The sequence below is a fragment of the Zootoca vivipara genome, chromosome 12 (assembly GCF_965207765.1).
Source record: "Zootoca vivipara chromosome 12, rZooViv2.hap1.1, whole genome shotgun sequence".
Classification (NCBI taxonomy): Eukaryota; Metazoa; Chordata; class Lepidosauria; order Squamata; family Lacertidae; genus Zootoca; species Zootoca vivipara.
The window spans coordinates 33,074,298-33,088,828 of NC_142595.1; the positions used below are offsets into that span (position 1 = coordinate 33,074,298).

Below are 14,531 nucleotides of genomic sequence, written 5' to 3' on the forward strand. Positions count from 1 at the left end.
ATAAATAAATAAATAAATAATGTATTTGATATAGGTTATAATCAATAAGTATGTCTGTTTGTGTGTACTCGTGCGCATTCATGACATGTGTGCATATGAAGTTGACTATTTGTAAATGATAATCATAACTTCTCGGCAGTTTTCTTATGTTAGTCTCATCTACAAAACTCCCCATAGCTTTCCTGCGGAAAACCCACTGTTTCGCGCTAAATCGGAACAGCAATCTGCAGAAAACTCAGGCTTTCCCAGGATAAAGAAGCAGGGCAGACAGAAGTGTGGATGAACCAACAAACTGTTTTTAAAAATGTGCGTGTGCACACACACACCATAACTCACTGCCTTCCGAAGGCCTATAGAAACAGAAATGTTCTGGCCTGCTGCCTAACAACAAACAGTGATAGCGCCACTGTGCCAGGCATGCTTCCCAACATGCATTCCATAAAAAGAGACCTATCACTGAGAAGGCCCACACTCATATTGCCACCCTCTGTGTTTTCCTCAGGAGACACATGGAGAAAGGCTTCTGATTATAAATCATATGATCAGAGGCAATCCTTGAGGTACTGGGGCCCTGAGCCATGTAAGGCTTTATAGCTCCAAAACACCACTTTGAAATGAGCTCTGTCTCTCTTTTAACAAAGATTCCCGTGCAGGGTGGCCAAGGTAATTTTCTGTGCCAAAAGTGAAGCTAAACCTAAACCCTGATTGAAATGCATTAAAAAAACTGATCTCATCCAAGAAAGCCTGGATCTGGACAGCAACCACCTTCTCAGGAACCTTGCCTCTGGAAAGAGACTGGAAAGACTGGAAAGAAAACCAAAAATGTAAGGACCTAGAGGAGGAGATCAGAATACTATCATAAACACAGCGGAAAATGGAAACGGCAGGAAATGGAATCTGAACATACTGTACAGAACTGGGCATGAATAAAAGGGTATATAATGAGGGAAAATATGGAATATTAATCCTATATGTGATCACAGTGGAGAAATTTTAATGCGGATATGGATGGAAGAATTTATTATTACTCAATACATAGGAATAGTGATGGGAATAAATGGAGGTAAAGTTAATTACCAATTATAATAACAAATTGGGAATCCCTCTTGGACTTTTCATGGGGAAGATAAATAAATTATTCTGAGACACTTTGAATTAAAATAAATATTGTCTAACAGAAAGTGGGGAAGATGAATGTTAACATGGACTGAATGTTATGATATTGTTCAGCAGTTGTCTGAATGTCCTCCACGGTGAGAGGCTGGGAGGGAAAAGGATGATTGCTGGGAGCGACTGCTACCCTCTTTAGCTGGTGGGGGCTGAGAACTGCCTCTAGGAGAGGACTCTATTCTACTTGTTCTGCTTGTAATTTTTGTAGCTGTTATCTACTGTATTGTGAAATTTTTAAATAAAACTATAGATGTAGGTATGAATTGTATTCTTTGTCGCTGTTTCTTGTGTATTGGGGGGGACCCATCACAGTGGTTTTTGCATTCATGGCCATCATGCCAGGATTCAGGATGAGGAAGTGGGTGGGGAAAAGACAGGCTAACTCCAATTTTCTTTTTCTGCTCTGTTATTCAAGCAGGCATTTGTACTGTTTGGCTGGCAACCCCTCCCTCATTCCCAGATGCTGACAGGCATTCAATGACTGAAGAAATTGTATTGGAATGTAATGAGGGGGTCTTTGACTCTGGTTTACTCTGTTCTTGGCTACATGGGCTTCTTGGACATTGTCAGTTTTCTTGTAGTGTTCAGGTTAAGGGTCAATATAAGTGTCAATTTATTCTGAATTTTTAATTGTAATGAAATCAAATGAGTCACACACTGGAAATCCCTGTCCTGGGATAGTATCTTGTATCCAAAAGTGTGGGTGGGTGGGTGGGTGGGTGGGCATGGGTGTTCCAGTCCAAAGGAGACTACAGTCATACCTCGGTTTAGGTACGCATCGGTTTGAGTATTTTCAGTTTAAGTACTCCGCGAACCTGTCTGGAACGGATTAATCCACTTTCCATTACTTTCAATGGGAAAGTTCACTTCAGGTTAAGTACAGACTTCCGGAACCATTTGTGTTTGTAAACCAAGGTACCACTGTAATGTCATTGTGGCTATTTTCCCCAGCTTGAAAATTCCAACCAATGGGAACTTTCACCAGCAATTTCACTATGGGCACAAATCTACCTCCTTGGTGTTCCATGAGGCTAAAGGCTTCTATGGAAAATAAGTATCATCTTTGACCACATTTGACAGCTATCTCAGTGCAAAGTGGATATTCACTCTAGGCTCTTTATTTAGAGGCTCTGAAAGAACTGCTGCAGAGGCTGCAGAGGCAAATGGCATGTAACTCACATACATACAAACACATACATACATAAATAAAGCAATAACCCCTCTTAAATATATAATGCCATCATAAAACAATAAAATATTGGTGTGTTGTCCTTTTAAAGTTCTTTCTTCCAAACTGTTAACACAAAATCTTGTTTCGTGCTTCACTCTCAGTACCAAAACCAATTCTCTTTCAGTTGCTTCAGTTCTGGAGCAATCTTCCTAAAATGGATTCCTGTGGTAATAGCTCCATAAAGAAAAGAAAACATGCATGCCCTTAGTAACAGATCCACACTCATACTCTATTTCTGAACTTCTTTTCTTAGTCATTCCAAGACCTACTGCCCCTTGTTTTCTAACTCAGTAAAAGAGAAAACATCTCTTCAGAATATGTAACAAATAAATTTTCTTTAGTGATTCCACAGGGCAATTCTAGTTTTGGCAATAATTACCTTCATTATCAAAATAACTGTATTTAATTCTGAAGCTTCTCAAAACCCCAGTGCACAGTTTCAGTGGACACTAGCTACAGTAATAATGAAGGCTGTGGAGGATATCATACATAAGCAGAGCCAGTAGTCATTTAGAGCTAGGGAGGGGGGCTAGGAACAGGTGGTGATTCTGCATGCTTCACATTATATAGAATAAGAATCAGACCTATCAGACTAAGTTCTTGCAATATTCAAATCTTGAATCTACCATTCAAGTCAGATATACCGGTATGTAATTATGGAGAGTCTAATGACAGTGCTTATTTGCTAAAGAAAAGTGTTGCTAAAGAAAATAGAGGGGAACTGTAGAGTCAAGATTTCTGCTCACTTTTGTGATGACAGTTGCAGTGCTCTTGCTGCTGGTACTTCTTCCTCATGTGGTATGTGACATTCACAGTGTTCAATGCAGGGACCATCATCCCCACCTGCCACCTCAAAAGTATCATAAGTCCGGAAGCCTTATCCTTGGTGGCATTGCTTCTCAGGCTCGCTTGGTTTCCAACTCATTCATCTTCAACAAAGAACCCCCTCCAGCTTCGACAGAAGAGCTTGTGTAAGGACTTTTTAAAAAAAATAATCTTGCTTTATTCCCCCAGGATAATCAGAATATAAGAAATTATTGGAGCTGCAGAACACTGTCTTGTTCCTTTGGGGTGTAGAAAATCTTAAGATGATAAAGAGAACACTGAAGAAAAGAAGCTCCCTTTACTCCACATGTTAAAAGAATACCGTAGTCACACTTTTCAAAGCTACCTTACTTCTTCTTTCTTACATTTCTTTGTCCTTCCACATCCACTCCTTTATTCCAGTCATTTCTTTCTTTATCTGCATAAGGGAAACCCTTCTGATACAGTATTCGTCTCTCATTCTAGCATTGTGCCTAAGAACTACCAACACATTCTGGCCTTGGAGTATGCGGTGAAGGAAATCAATGAAAACTCAGAGCTCTTACCCAATGTCACCTTGGGTTTCCACATCTATGACAGCTATTTAAGTGCAAAGTGGACCTATCATGCTACTTTGGTAATTACATCAAATCCAGACAGGTTTGTTCCCAATTACAGGTGTGGTGTCCAGAATAGCCTGACAGCAGTCATTGGAGGACTGGACTCCGAAATCTCCCTTTACATTGCAACCATCTTGGATATCTATAAGATTCCACAGGTATGTTTTTAGTGGAGTATAGGCTTCTACTGACTTCATTTTTATTTCTGCTTTCATATAGATATTTATTTATGACTGTCTTGTGCTGGCTACGAGAAACAGTCTTCATGGACATTCATTTCCTATATAGCTTGGTTCCTGCTGAAACTCAGATGATCTGATACCAATGAACTTTTTATCTACATACCTAGGTCCACACTGAAAGCCAAACTGAACCTGTGTATGTTTAACAAACAAAATGCCTGCCCCCTTGGCTATAAAATAAAGGAGGGGAGTCTGGTTTTTTTTTCTTTATCAAATGGACTGGATTTAACCATCCAGGCGTCCTTTACCTTTACCTTTATCAAATCCTACTTATCTCATGGGGCTCAGTTCTGATTAGACATGGATAGGACTGTGTTGATAAATTATAATTTTCCCTTTCCCTCTTTTGAGGTGTGGCTAACAGATTGAGATTGAATGCTGACAAGACAGAAGTACTCTTTTAGGGGAACAGGGGGCGGGGGATATGGAGGACTCCCTGGTCCTGAATGGGGTAACTATGCCCCTGAAGGACCAGGTGCACAGCCTGGGAGTCATTTTGGACTCACAGCCATCCATGGAGGCTCAGGTCAATTCTGTGTCCAGGGCTCTATCTGGAATGCAGGCTGTGACCCTACCTGCTCACGAACTCTCACCAGAGTGGTGCATGCTCTAGTTATCTCCCGCTTGGACTACTGCAATGAGCTCTACATGGGGCTACCTTTGAAGGTGACCTGAAAACTTCAAATAATCCAGAATGTGGCAGCAAGACTGGTGACCACCAAGACCACATAACACCGGTCCTGAAAGACCTACATTGGCTCCCAGTATGTTTCCGAGCACAATTCAAAGTGTTGGGGCTGACCTTTAAAGCCCTAAATGGCCTCGGCCCAGTATACCTGAAAGAGCTTCTCCACCCCCAGCATTCAGCCCGAACACTAAGGTCCAGCGCCAAGGGCCTTCTGGTGGTTCCTTCCCTGCAAGAAGTGTGGTTACATGGAACCAGGCAGAGGGCCTTCTCAGTGGTGGCACCCACCATGTGGAACGCCCTCTCACCAGATGTCAAGGAAATAAACAACTACCTGTATTTTAGAAGACATCTGAAGGCAGCCCTGTATAGGGAAGTTTTTTATGTTTGAAGTTTTATTCTGTTTAATATTCTGCTGGGAGCTGCCCAGAGTGGCTGGGGAAACCCAGCTAGATGGGCAAGGTATAAATAATAAATTTATTATTATTATTATTATTATTATTATTATTATTATTATTATTATTATTATTAGCTACAGCCCTTCCCCTACAGTTCCAAAAAAACAGAGGTTCCCAGAATTATGTGTGCAGGTGAGGAGGCTATTTTATCCCAGATCTCAATGGTCATAGGAAATGTGCTTTTAAATTTCAGCAGATCACCTTCTCTTCCCTATTTTTTTTAAAGCGCAGAAGAGAAAAATGTGGCACCTGAGTTTCCCCCAAAGAGCAACATCTCCAGCAAGGCAACTGTGGTGTTAAGACATGCTTCAGAGAATCATGTGTGGCAGTGAGGAGGCTTTCTTATCCTCCACTATCAATACCCATCCCATGTAAAATGTACTTGTGAAGTCTAACACCTTCCCCCGTCCCCTTCCTGGATAACCCTTTCATTTGGGTCTCTACATTTCTCCAACATCTGTTCTATCACTGGAGTCTAATGCAGTTCTCTGCCCAACCTTGAACTCACTAGATGACCATAGGCTGCCTCCTGCTCCCTAAATATTAGATTCCTATCTCTATCATGCAAATAACGACATTCACTTATCTTGGAGGATAGTTATAACTATTAATTTAAAGTGCATTCCTTTCAATGCTTGCAAGTGGCATGTTTATTATTGTCTTTCTCCCCCATTATTAATATCTACTTAGCTCATATATGGTTCTGCTCCAGTGATGAATGATAAGACCCCAGGACTTTCCTTCTACCAGATGGCACCTCAGGAAGGCCAACAGTACATGGGGATTCTCTCTTTGCTGCTGCATTTTAGATGGACGTGGATTGGGCTAGTTGTTATGGATAATGACAATGGTGACACATTTGTGCAAATTGTAGTTCCCCTGTTTTCCAAGAATGGTGTGTGTTTTGCCTTCCTAGAAAGAATCCCTGGTTATGGTTTTGTCTCTGAAACTAATGGCATCATAAATCAGGGGGCAAAAATACATGATAAAGTGATGAGTAGCAAAGCCAACGTTGTGGTGGCCTATGGAGAATCTTATTCCATGACAATGTTCAGATGGCTTCCATTTATATCAGGATTCGAACACATGAGAAATAAACCAAAAGGTACAGTGTGGATAACGACAGCACAAGTGGAATTCACTTCACTGGCCTATCAAAGGAACTGGGAGACAGATTTATTCCATGGCACTCTGTCCTTCAAAATTCACGCCAGTAATATACCTAGTTTCCCCCAATTTGTTGCAAGCAGAATCCCATTCAGCAGAACAGAAGATGGTTTTATTACAGCATTCTGGAAACAGGCATTTGGATGTGAGTTTCCAAATACTGTTGTGGACAATATAAATGGAGATATTTGTACAGGGCAGGAGAAGATGGAGAGCCTTCCTGGAACTTATTTTGAATTATCCATGACTGGTCACAGCTACAGCATCTACAATGCTGTCTATGCTGTGGCCCATGCGTTACATGACATGTCCTCATCTGTACCCAAACGGAGAGGAATGGTGGATGAAAGAGGACCAAAGTTTCAAATTCAACAGCTCTGGCAGGTACTGGATTCAAAATCCTTCATTTGGCATCACACTGTATATTGGATGTTTTTCTTTTCTCTCCCAATTCTATAATAATAATAATAATAATAATAATAATAATAATAATAATAATAATAATAATAATATATTATTTATACCACGCCCATCTGGCTGGGTTTCCCCAGACACTCTGGGTGGCTTCCAACAGAAATATTAGAATACACCAATTTCTTAAAGATTAAAAGCTTCCCTAAACAGGGCTGCCTTCAGATGTCTTCTAAAAGTCTGGTAGTTGTTTCTTTCTTTGACATCTGGTGGGAGGGCGTTCCACAGAGCGGGTGCCACTACCAAGAAAGCCCTCTGCCTGGTTCCCTGTAACTTGGCTTCTCGCAGTGAGGGAACCGCCAGAAGGCCCTCGGCACTGGACCTCAGTGTCCAGGCAGAGCGATGGAGGTGGAGACGCTCCTTCAGGTATACTGTGCTAACATTTTATTCTTCCTTCCATATTGACAGGATATAATAGTCCCTATGTCAATCTGCTATTCTGTTTTAATGTTTGTGGTTTGTTAATTTACTATATGTACATTGTACTGATTTTTGCAGATTCATGTACAAGTCCTTCATGTAATCTCTTTGTCATCGAGAATGGGCGTGTCTTCCATAACTCTTTCCCCACGCAAATATGCAAAGTTGTTTTGCTGCCATTGAACCTTAATCCGAAAGATCCCAATGCAGTCCTTTCTATATCTTGCCTTTTCTCTTTCAATTTAGCTCCATCACATTCTCAGAGCTGTTTCATTTAACAACAGTGTGGGGGACAAAGTATTCTTTAATAAGAATGGAGAGGTAGTAGCTGGATTGGATATTGTCAACTGGATTCTGCCCTCAAATCAGTCCTTTCATCTTGTGAAAGTTGGGAGCATTGCAGACCAAGCATTCACTATCAGAGATGATGCCATAACATGGCACAACTGGTTTAACCAGGTATGGTACAATTTTTAGCAGACAAGGAAGTATTCAAATGTTGAGTGAACATTCACTTCTAATGTATGCATTAAATTTCTTTGGGCAGTGTTCAGCCCAAAGCACAATTTACGGCTGGCGGGTGGCGCTGTGGCCTAAACCACTGAGCCTAGGCCTTGCTGATCAGAAGGTTGGCAGTTTGAATCCCCATGACGGGGTGAGCTCCCATTGCTCGGTACCAGCTCCTGCTGTTCAAAAGCATGTCAAAGTGCAAGTAGATAAATAGGTACCGCTCTGGTGGGAAGGTAAACAGCATTTCCGTGCACTGCTCTGGTTCACCAGAGTCATGCTGGCCACATGACCTGGAAGCTGTACGCCGGCTCCCTCGGCCAGTAAAGCGAGATGAGTGCCACAACCCCAGAGTCGTCCGCAACTGGGCCTAACAGTTAGGGGCCCCTTTACCTTTTATGGCCTATTTATGTGAACAGGGTGCTTGCAGGAATGTGTCTGACTACATGCTCTCAAACCCTTCCCATCATGGCTGGGGAAATCAAGCGAGGGAGAGTTGATCAGGTGGGTGCAGGTTGAATATTTCCTTGTGTGAAGGGGTGGTACCTGCTGCTTCATCTACACTTGTTGAGAGAAGCAGATAATGAAATAATAGCCCATACTTCCCCTTTAGAAGTAATTTAAAAGAAACTCATCAGATCTTCTTGAAGGACTCCCTCCAATAATAATTGTGAAAACTGTCAATTTAATTATAGTCTCTGGTATGATATTCAATATACCATTTCCCACACTATATATATTCTGTTGTTTCACCTCTGTTTTCTGCATTCCCCTCTCCTATTCCTTTGTAATAGATTGTTTTTTTATTGTTTTTATTACATTGAAAATATTTACTATGGGGTTTGTTGCCACCATGTGACCAATATTTTCAATAGGATGTTGTTTTTTGTTGAAAATACTGTGCCCAGTGTATGCATTCAAACAAGAGTCAATTTGGAGGAAAATGGCAGTGAACAAAACAACTGTCTTGTAAAAAAAAGGGGGGGACAAAAGAGATACTCCAACTCTGAATTATTCTTTTTAAAAACATGGCAACAATAGCAAAATCATACTACTGTGTAGGAAGCAAAATTGCAACCAAATTTATAGAAATCTGTTCAGTTTTTACAACACTGTACCGTATTAATTGTTTGTAGAAAAAGAAAATGGTGGTAGCTTTGAGCCCATTCATACATTACTAAATAGTCTTGTCACTTCGGAAGCATATGGCAAATTCCTGGAAACTTAAGGATTCCAAGCTCTTCATTCTGAACATTGTTCTCCTCTTTCATATTTGGATTAGACTCAGCCTCTTTCCATATGTACCGAGAGTTGCCACCCTGGGTCCAGCAAGAAGGTGAAAGAGGGGGAGCCATTCTGCTGCTATGATTGCATCCCATGTCCAGAAGGGAAGATTTCAGAGCAGAAGGGTAAAAAATATATTCTACTGGTTTACCAAGTAGACCAAATATAATCCAGAGCAATAGGTATACAGAACTGCTATAAAAAAAGAAGAGTGGTGTGAGGTTATTACTCTTCTGCACTTTGGGACATAAGTATTGCTATATATGGTGGACATCATTCTTTATGATAACAGAATTAAAGGTGATGTGGCCACATAAGAGCAGGTGGTTTCCACATACATTTCCAAAAACACAGTAAATGGTGGGGGGGGCGGTTTCCGAATCTAGTGGCACTTGAGCAGCCAGTGATGGTGTGAACTAGTTTTTTTGGGGGGGGATTCAATTCAGTTTGAAATGAAATATGTGCATATACTATGCATATTATGCCATAGAGCAGGCATGTCCAACAGATGTCTGCAGTAGATCACTGGTAGATCATTGACTCCCCCAAAGAAGCTTTAACAACTGTGGCTCCCCTAAAAAAAAGCTCAACATTTTACCTCTTCCCTGAAAAATAGGCCTTCCTCCTTCCTAACAAAAAGCTCAACAACTTTGACCTTAACCCCCAAAAAAGGGGGTAGATCACTGTCAGTTTTTTAACTCTGTGAGTAGAATGCAGTCTCTTCGGAGTTGGCCATCCCTGACATAGAGCAACCCATGGGGCATGGGTTTTTCTTGGCGCTCCAAGCAGCAACTGTTGTTGATGTCATACATCTGTCTTAGGAGACAATGAAAGGGTTGAGAGCAGACCATTGAAGAGCTGCAGTGCCTGCTGTTGCTGTTGAAACTGATACAGGAGAGACATGTTTTACTGCAGGTGGGGCAGATGGAGGAGTCTGGTTTTGTTGCTACAGATGCACCATGGTCTTTCTTCTCTCTGCACTCCTCCCAGTGGTCATTCTCCTCTGGTCCCTACTGTAAACTGTTAATAAAGAAGACCATCTTTGGACCACCTCTTGCCCATGTGCACATCAGTTTGCATAGATGCAGAATAATCCACTTCTGCACAGGGATGGAATGCACAGCTTCACTCAATAATGCAGATTAAATAATACTCCTCTGTGATCCCAAAATCAAGCACTGGGTTGAGTCTAGAAACAAAGCTACTTTCCCTGGGACTTCAAGTGAGGCACCCTCAGAAGTAGTAGCGTCTAGCACTGCTGACACTGAGAAAAGAGAAGGGTGTCATCTTTGCAACTGATGCAATGACAGAAAATTGCAGCAACAATATGCTTAATGCAACTGTTTTGTCCACCTACATGTGTGTAGGTTGCTCAGGCAGCGTATGTTATGCTTGCAAGATCTGAATACTCATTGTTACCAGTAATTCACAACAGATTATTCTTGCTCAGTTGTACAATCATTATTGGCAATATTGTATACATGTTTAGTATTGTAGCAGCTATATAAATAATTATAGGTATGTTAATGGCACATATTTTATATAGCTGCTTTTATATAGCTGCTACAATATTAAACATTTTTTTAAAAAATACCTTGAGGTCAGGTATACCCAGCATGCTGTGTGTCCAATACACTGATGCAGTCAATTTTTGTTGAAGGTTTAATAATGAGTGGACTCCTGTCACCATTATCAGGGCTCTACGATCACATCCTTATGCCTAAACCAGTAATAATAATAATAATAATAATAATAATAATAATAATTTATTTATTTATTTATACCCCATCTGGCTGGGTTTCCCCAAACACTCTGGGCGGCTTCCCACAAAATATTAAAATACAATAGCCTGTCAAACATTAAAAACTTCCCTAAACAGGGCTGCCTTCAGATGTTGTTTGTTTCCTTGTCATCTGATGGGAGGGCGTTCCACAGAGCAGGTGCCACTACTGAGAAGGCCATCTGCCTGGTTCCCTGTAACCTCACTTCTCACAGGGAGGGAATTGCCAGAAGGCCCTCAGAGCTGGACCTCAGTGTCCAGGCAGAACGATGGGGTTGGAGACGCTCCTTCAGGTATACTGGACCGAGGCCGTTTAGGGCTTTAAAGGTCAGCACCAACACTTTGAATTGTGCTCGGAAACGTACTGGGAGCCAATGTAGGTCTTTCAAGATCGGTGTTGTGTGATTATGTGGACTTTTTGTTTAGTCGTTTAGTCGTGTCCGACTCTTCGTGACCCCATGGACCACAGCACGCCAGGCACTCCTGTCTTCCACTGCCTCCCGCATTATGTGGACTTACTGTATATCTATTTAAATGACTTTAAAATCCCCAGATTTAAATACCCAGGTGCTGGCAATTTGCAGAGTATCAGCATTAAAAATTATCCTGTAACTTGAATACATAATTTTTATTGGTCCTGGAGGAAGGATTTTGGCATGTTCTTTTGAGATTAATGGCGTAAGACAAAACCTTTTCATTTTTCAGATATGAACGACTGCCAGAAATGCACAGATGGGAAATATCCAAACAAAAACCAGGATTTCTGTATTCCCAAGACTGTAACCTTCTTGTCTTTTGAAGAACCATTAGGGATCAATTTAGCTTGTTTTTCTCTGTCCTTTGCTTTGATTACAGTTCTGATCCTAGGAATGTTTATAAAGCACCACAACACTCCCATTGTCAAAGCCAACAACCGCAACCTCACCTACACCCTCCTCATCTCCCTCTTGCTCTGCTTCCTTTGTGCTTTACAGTTCATTGGCCGACCTGAGAAGGTGACGTGTCTCCTGCGACAAACAGTTTTTGGAAGTGTCTTCTCTGTGGCCGTTTCTTGTGTCTTGGCAAAAACCATCACTGTGGTTCTTGCATTCATGGCCACCAAACCTGGATCCAGGATGAGGAGATGGGTGGGGAAGGGATTGGCCAACACCATTGTTCTTTCCTGCTCTGTTACTCAAGTAGGCATTTGTACTATTTGGCTGGCAACCTCTCCCCCATTCCCAGATGTGGACATGCACTCTGTAACAGATGAGATTATATTGGAATGTAATGAGGGGTCTGTGACTCTGTTTTACTCTGTTATTGGCTATATGGGCTTCTTGGCCATTATCAGTTTCATTGTGGCTTTCCTTGCCAGGAAGTTACCTGACAGTTTCAACGAAGCCAAGTTTATCACTTTTAGCATGTTAGTGTTTTGTAGTGTTTGGTTGTCCTTTGCTCCAACCTACCTGAGCACCAAGGGGAAATACATGGTTGCTGTGGAGATCTTCTCCATTTTAGCCTCCAGTGCTGGCTTGTTGGGTTGTATCTTTTCCCCCAAATTCTACATTATCATTTTGAGACCTGAGCTGAACAACAAGGAACAGCTAATAAGAAGAAAAGAATGAATGATTTGTGTCTTTATGCAATAGTTTGTGAGAATCTTATTTTCAGCAGCTACCCTATGTACTGCCCTGGACGCAAACTAAAGGCCGGTTTAAAGTCAAACTTGACCAGAAAACCACTACGGTCTGTACCACTGAAACTGCTACATTGAAATACAGTAGGCCCACAACTTATGTAGGAGTTACATTCCAGGGATTGCACCGAAACCAAAATTTTAAATTGTCAAAATGTCAATATTGTTTCTTGGACGCCTACCTCCTTGCCACTCCTTATCTATCATCTATCTATCTGTCTGTCTGTCTGTCTGTCTGTCTGTCATCTATCTATCTATCATTGATCAATCAATCTATCATTGATCTATCGATCTATCATCTATCTATCTATGCTAAGCATATAAAGTTGAATGAACACAAATTAATGTGCATGAGTTGTGGGTTTTCTGTATATATCGTAAATGAAAGATATAACCCTGGACAGATGGCTACCTCCTTGGATGCCTACCTCCTTGCCACTCCTTATCTATCACCTGTCTGTCTATCTATCTGTCATTGATCAATTCATCAATCTAGCGATCTATCATCAATCTATCATCTATCGATCTATCATCTATCTATGCTAAGCATATAAAGTTGAATGAACACAAATTAATGTGCATGAGTTGTGTGTTTTCTGTATATACCATAAATGAAATATATAACCCTGGACAGATGGCTCTGTTAACTGTATTCCATTAGACAGTATGATAGGTAAACAACTTTCCCCCTATAACAAAGGCATGCTCAGGTTGCAAAAACCAAAAATAACACAGGGTTAGATGGGGGGGTTACAATATTATTTCAAAATTCAAAAAAGATTGTTGAGTAAATGTCTTTTATTTGGCATATTCTCAAGAAGTTCAGCTGCATCAACAAGTATAATCATTACTTCTCTGCTCCCACACCAGTCCATTATTGCTGGAATCTACACTTGAGAAATGCCTTGCCTTGGGAAGAACCAGAATAATGTCACAAAAGTGTGGCAAGCTTCTTTCTTGGTATCATTTTCTTGTTCTCTGTCATTCCAAGTCCTACTCTCTTAATAGGAGATAAAGCTATAGTTCAGATGTGAAAAACAATATTTCTTCAGCAATTCCCCGGATTTAAGTTGGTGATTAACTTCCTATTTATGACCAAAATGATGGCAATTAATTCTGCTGCAATCTCAAAACCCACAGGAATACCCAACTTTGACCATAATTGCCCACTTCTCTCATTATCCAAAGAAATGTAATTATAACTCTGCTGCTTCTCGAAAATCCTAGACAGTTTCAGGGATCACGAGCAAAACTAATAGCTAAGATGGTGAACAATGTCATAAGTATAGCCAGTACCACTTAGAGCCAAGGAGAGGACTTGGATAATTTGCATCAGGAGCAGGCAGATATCAGGCTTGCAAAATCTCCTTTGTTTTATTATAGAAGCCCAAGAACCACCAGTGGAGCCAGGTATCAGATAGCAGCAGGGAGACAACATATCCTAAGGATTAGGGAACAGAATACCTTTGAGCACATGCTCAGCCCTGGAATTTCTTTTCAGAACCAGAACTGCGCTCATAATACCATGTATTAGTAGATTCTGACCTATCTTCTGCACACCTCTGCTTCTCATTCTATAGTTTCTATTCTATACTGATATTCCTATCAGAAGACCAAACTAGCAGACACGTATCATCACAGAAAGTCCAATTTTACTGTGGAAGAACAAAATAAGAGAATCTGGGTGTAGAATGAATATTTCCCTTGTAATGTTGATTTTAGTGGTCTTGCAGCTGGTATTTCTCCCTCACATGGTATGCAAGGTTTGCAATGTTCAATGCAGGGTCCATAGTCCTCACCCTCCGCCTCAAAAGTACCATCAGCCAGGAGATATTATCATTGGTGGAATTGTCTCTCAGGCTCGCTTCATCTCCAGCTCATTCACCTTCACTAAAGAACCCCCTCCAGCATTACTGGAAGAGCTTGTGTAAGGACTTTTCTTCCTTCCTTTATTCCACTAAAATAATATAACGAAGTATTGGAGTTGCAGAACTCTGGGTTATTCATTTGAGCT

The 14,531-nt window shown here is 41.0% G+C and overlaps 1 protein-coding gene across 1 annotated transcript; it reads left to right on the plus strand.

Moving 5' to 3' along the window:
- Positions 1-3,680: 3,680 nt before the first annotated feature.
- LOC118095476 (vomeronasal type-2 receptor 26-like) lies at positions 3,681-12,446 on the plus strand. Its single transcript, XM_088655967.1, has 4 exons — positions 3,681-3,983; positions 5,901-6,761; positions 9,058-9,184; positions 11,545-12,446. Exons 2-4 carry the CDS (start codon positions 5,925-5,927, stop codon positions 12,444-12,446), a joined length of 1,866 nt encoding a protein of 621 aa, XP_088512093.1. The 5' UTR covers positions 3,681-3,983; positions 5,901-5,924.
- Positions 12,447-14,531: the final 2,085 nt, after the last annotated feature.

Coding starts and splice junctions, on each gene's coding strand:
- LOC118095476 (XM_088655967.1), top strand. CDS start 5,925: ATGAATGATAAGACCCCAGGACTTTCCTTCTACCAGATGGCACCTCAG. Junction 6,762..9,057: donor AAATTCAACAGCTCTGGCAG/GTACTGGATTCA, acceptor TATTTGGATTAG/ACTCAGCCTCTTTCCATATG. Junction 9,185..11,544: donor GAAGATTTCAGAGCAGAAGG/GTAAAAAATATA, acceptor TTCATTTTTCAG/ATATGAACGACTGCCAGAAA.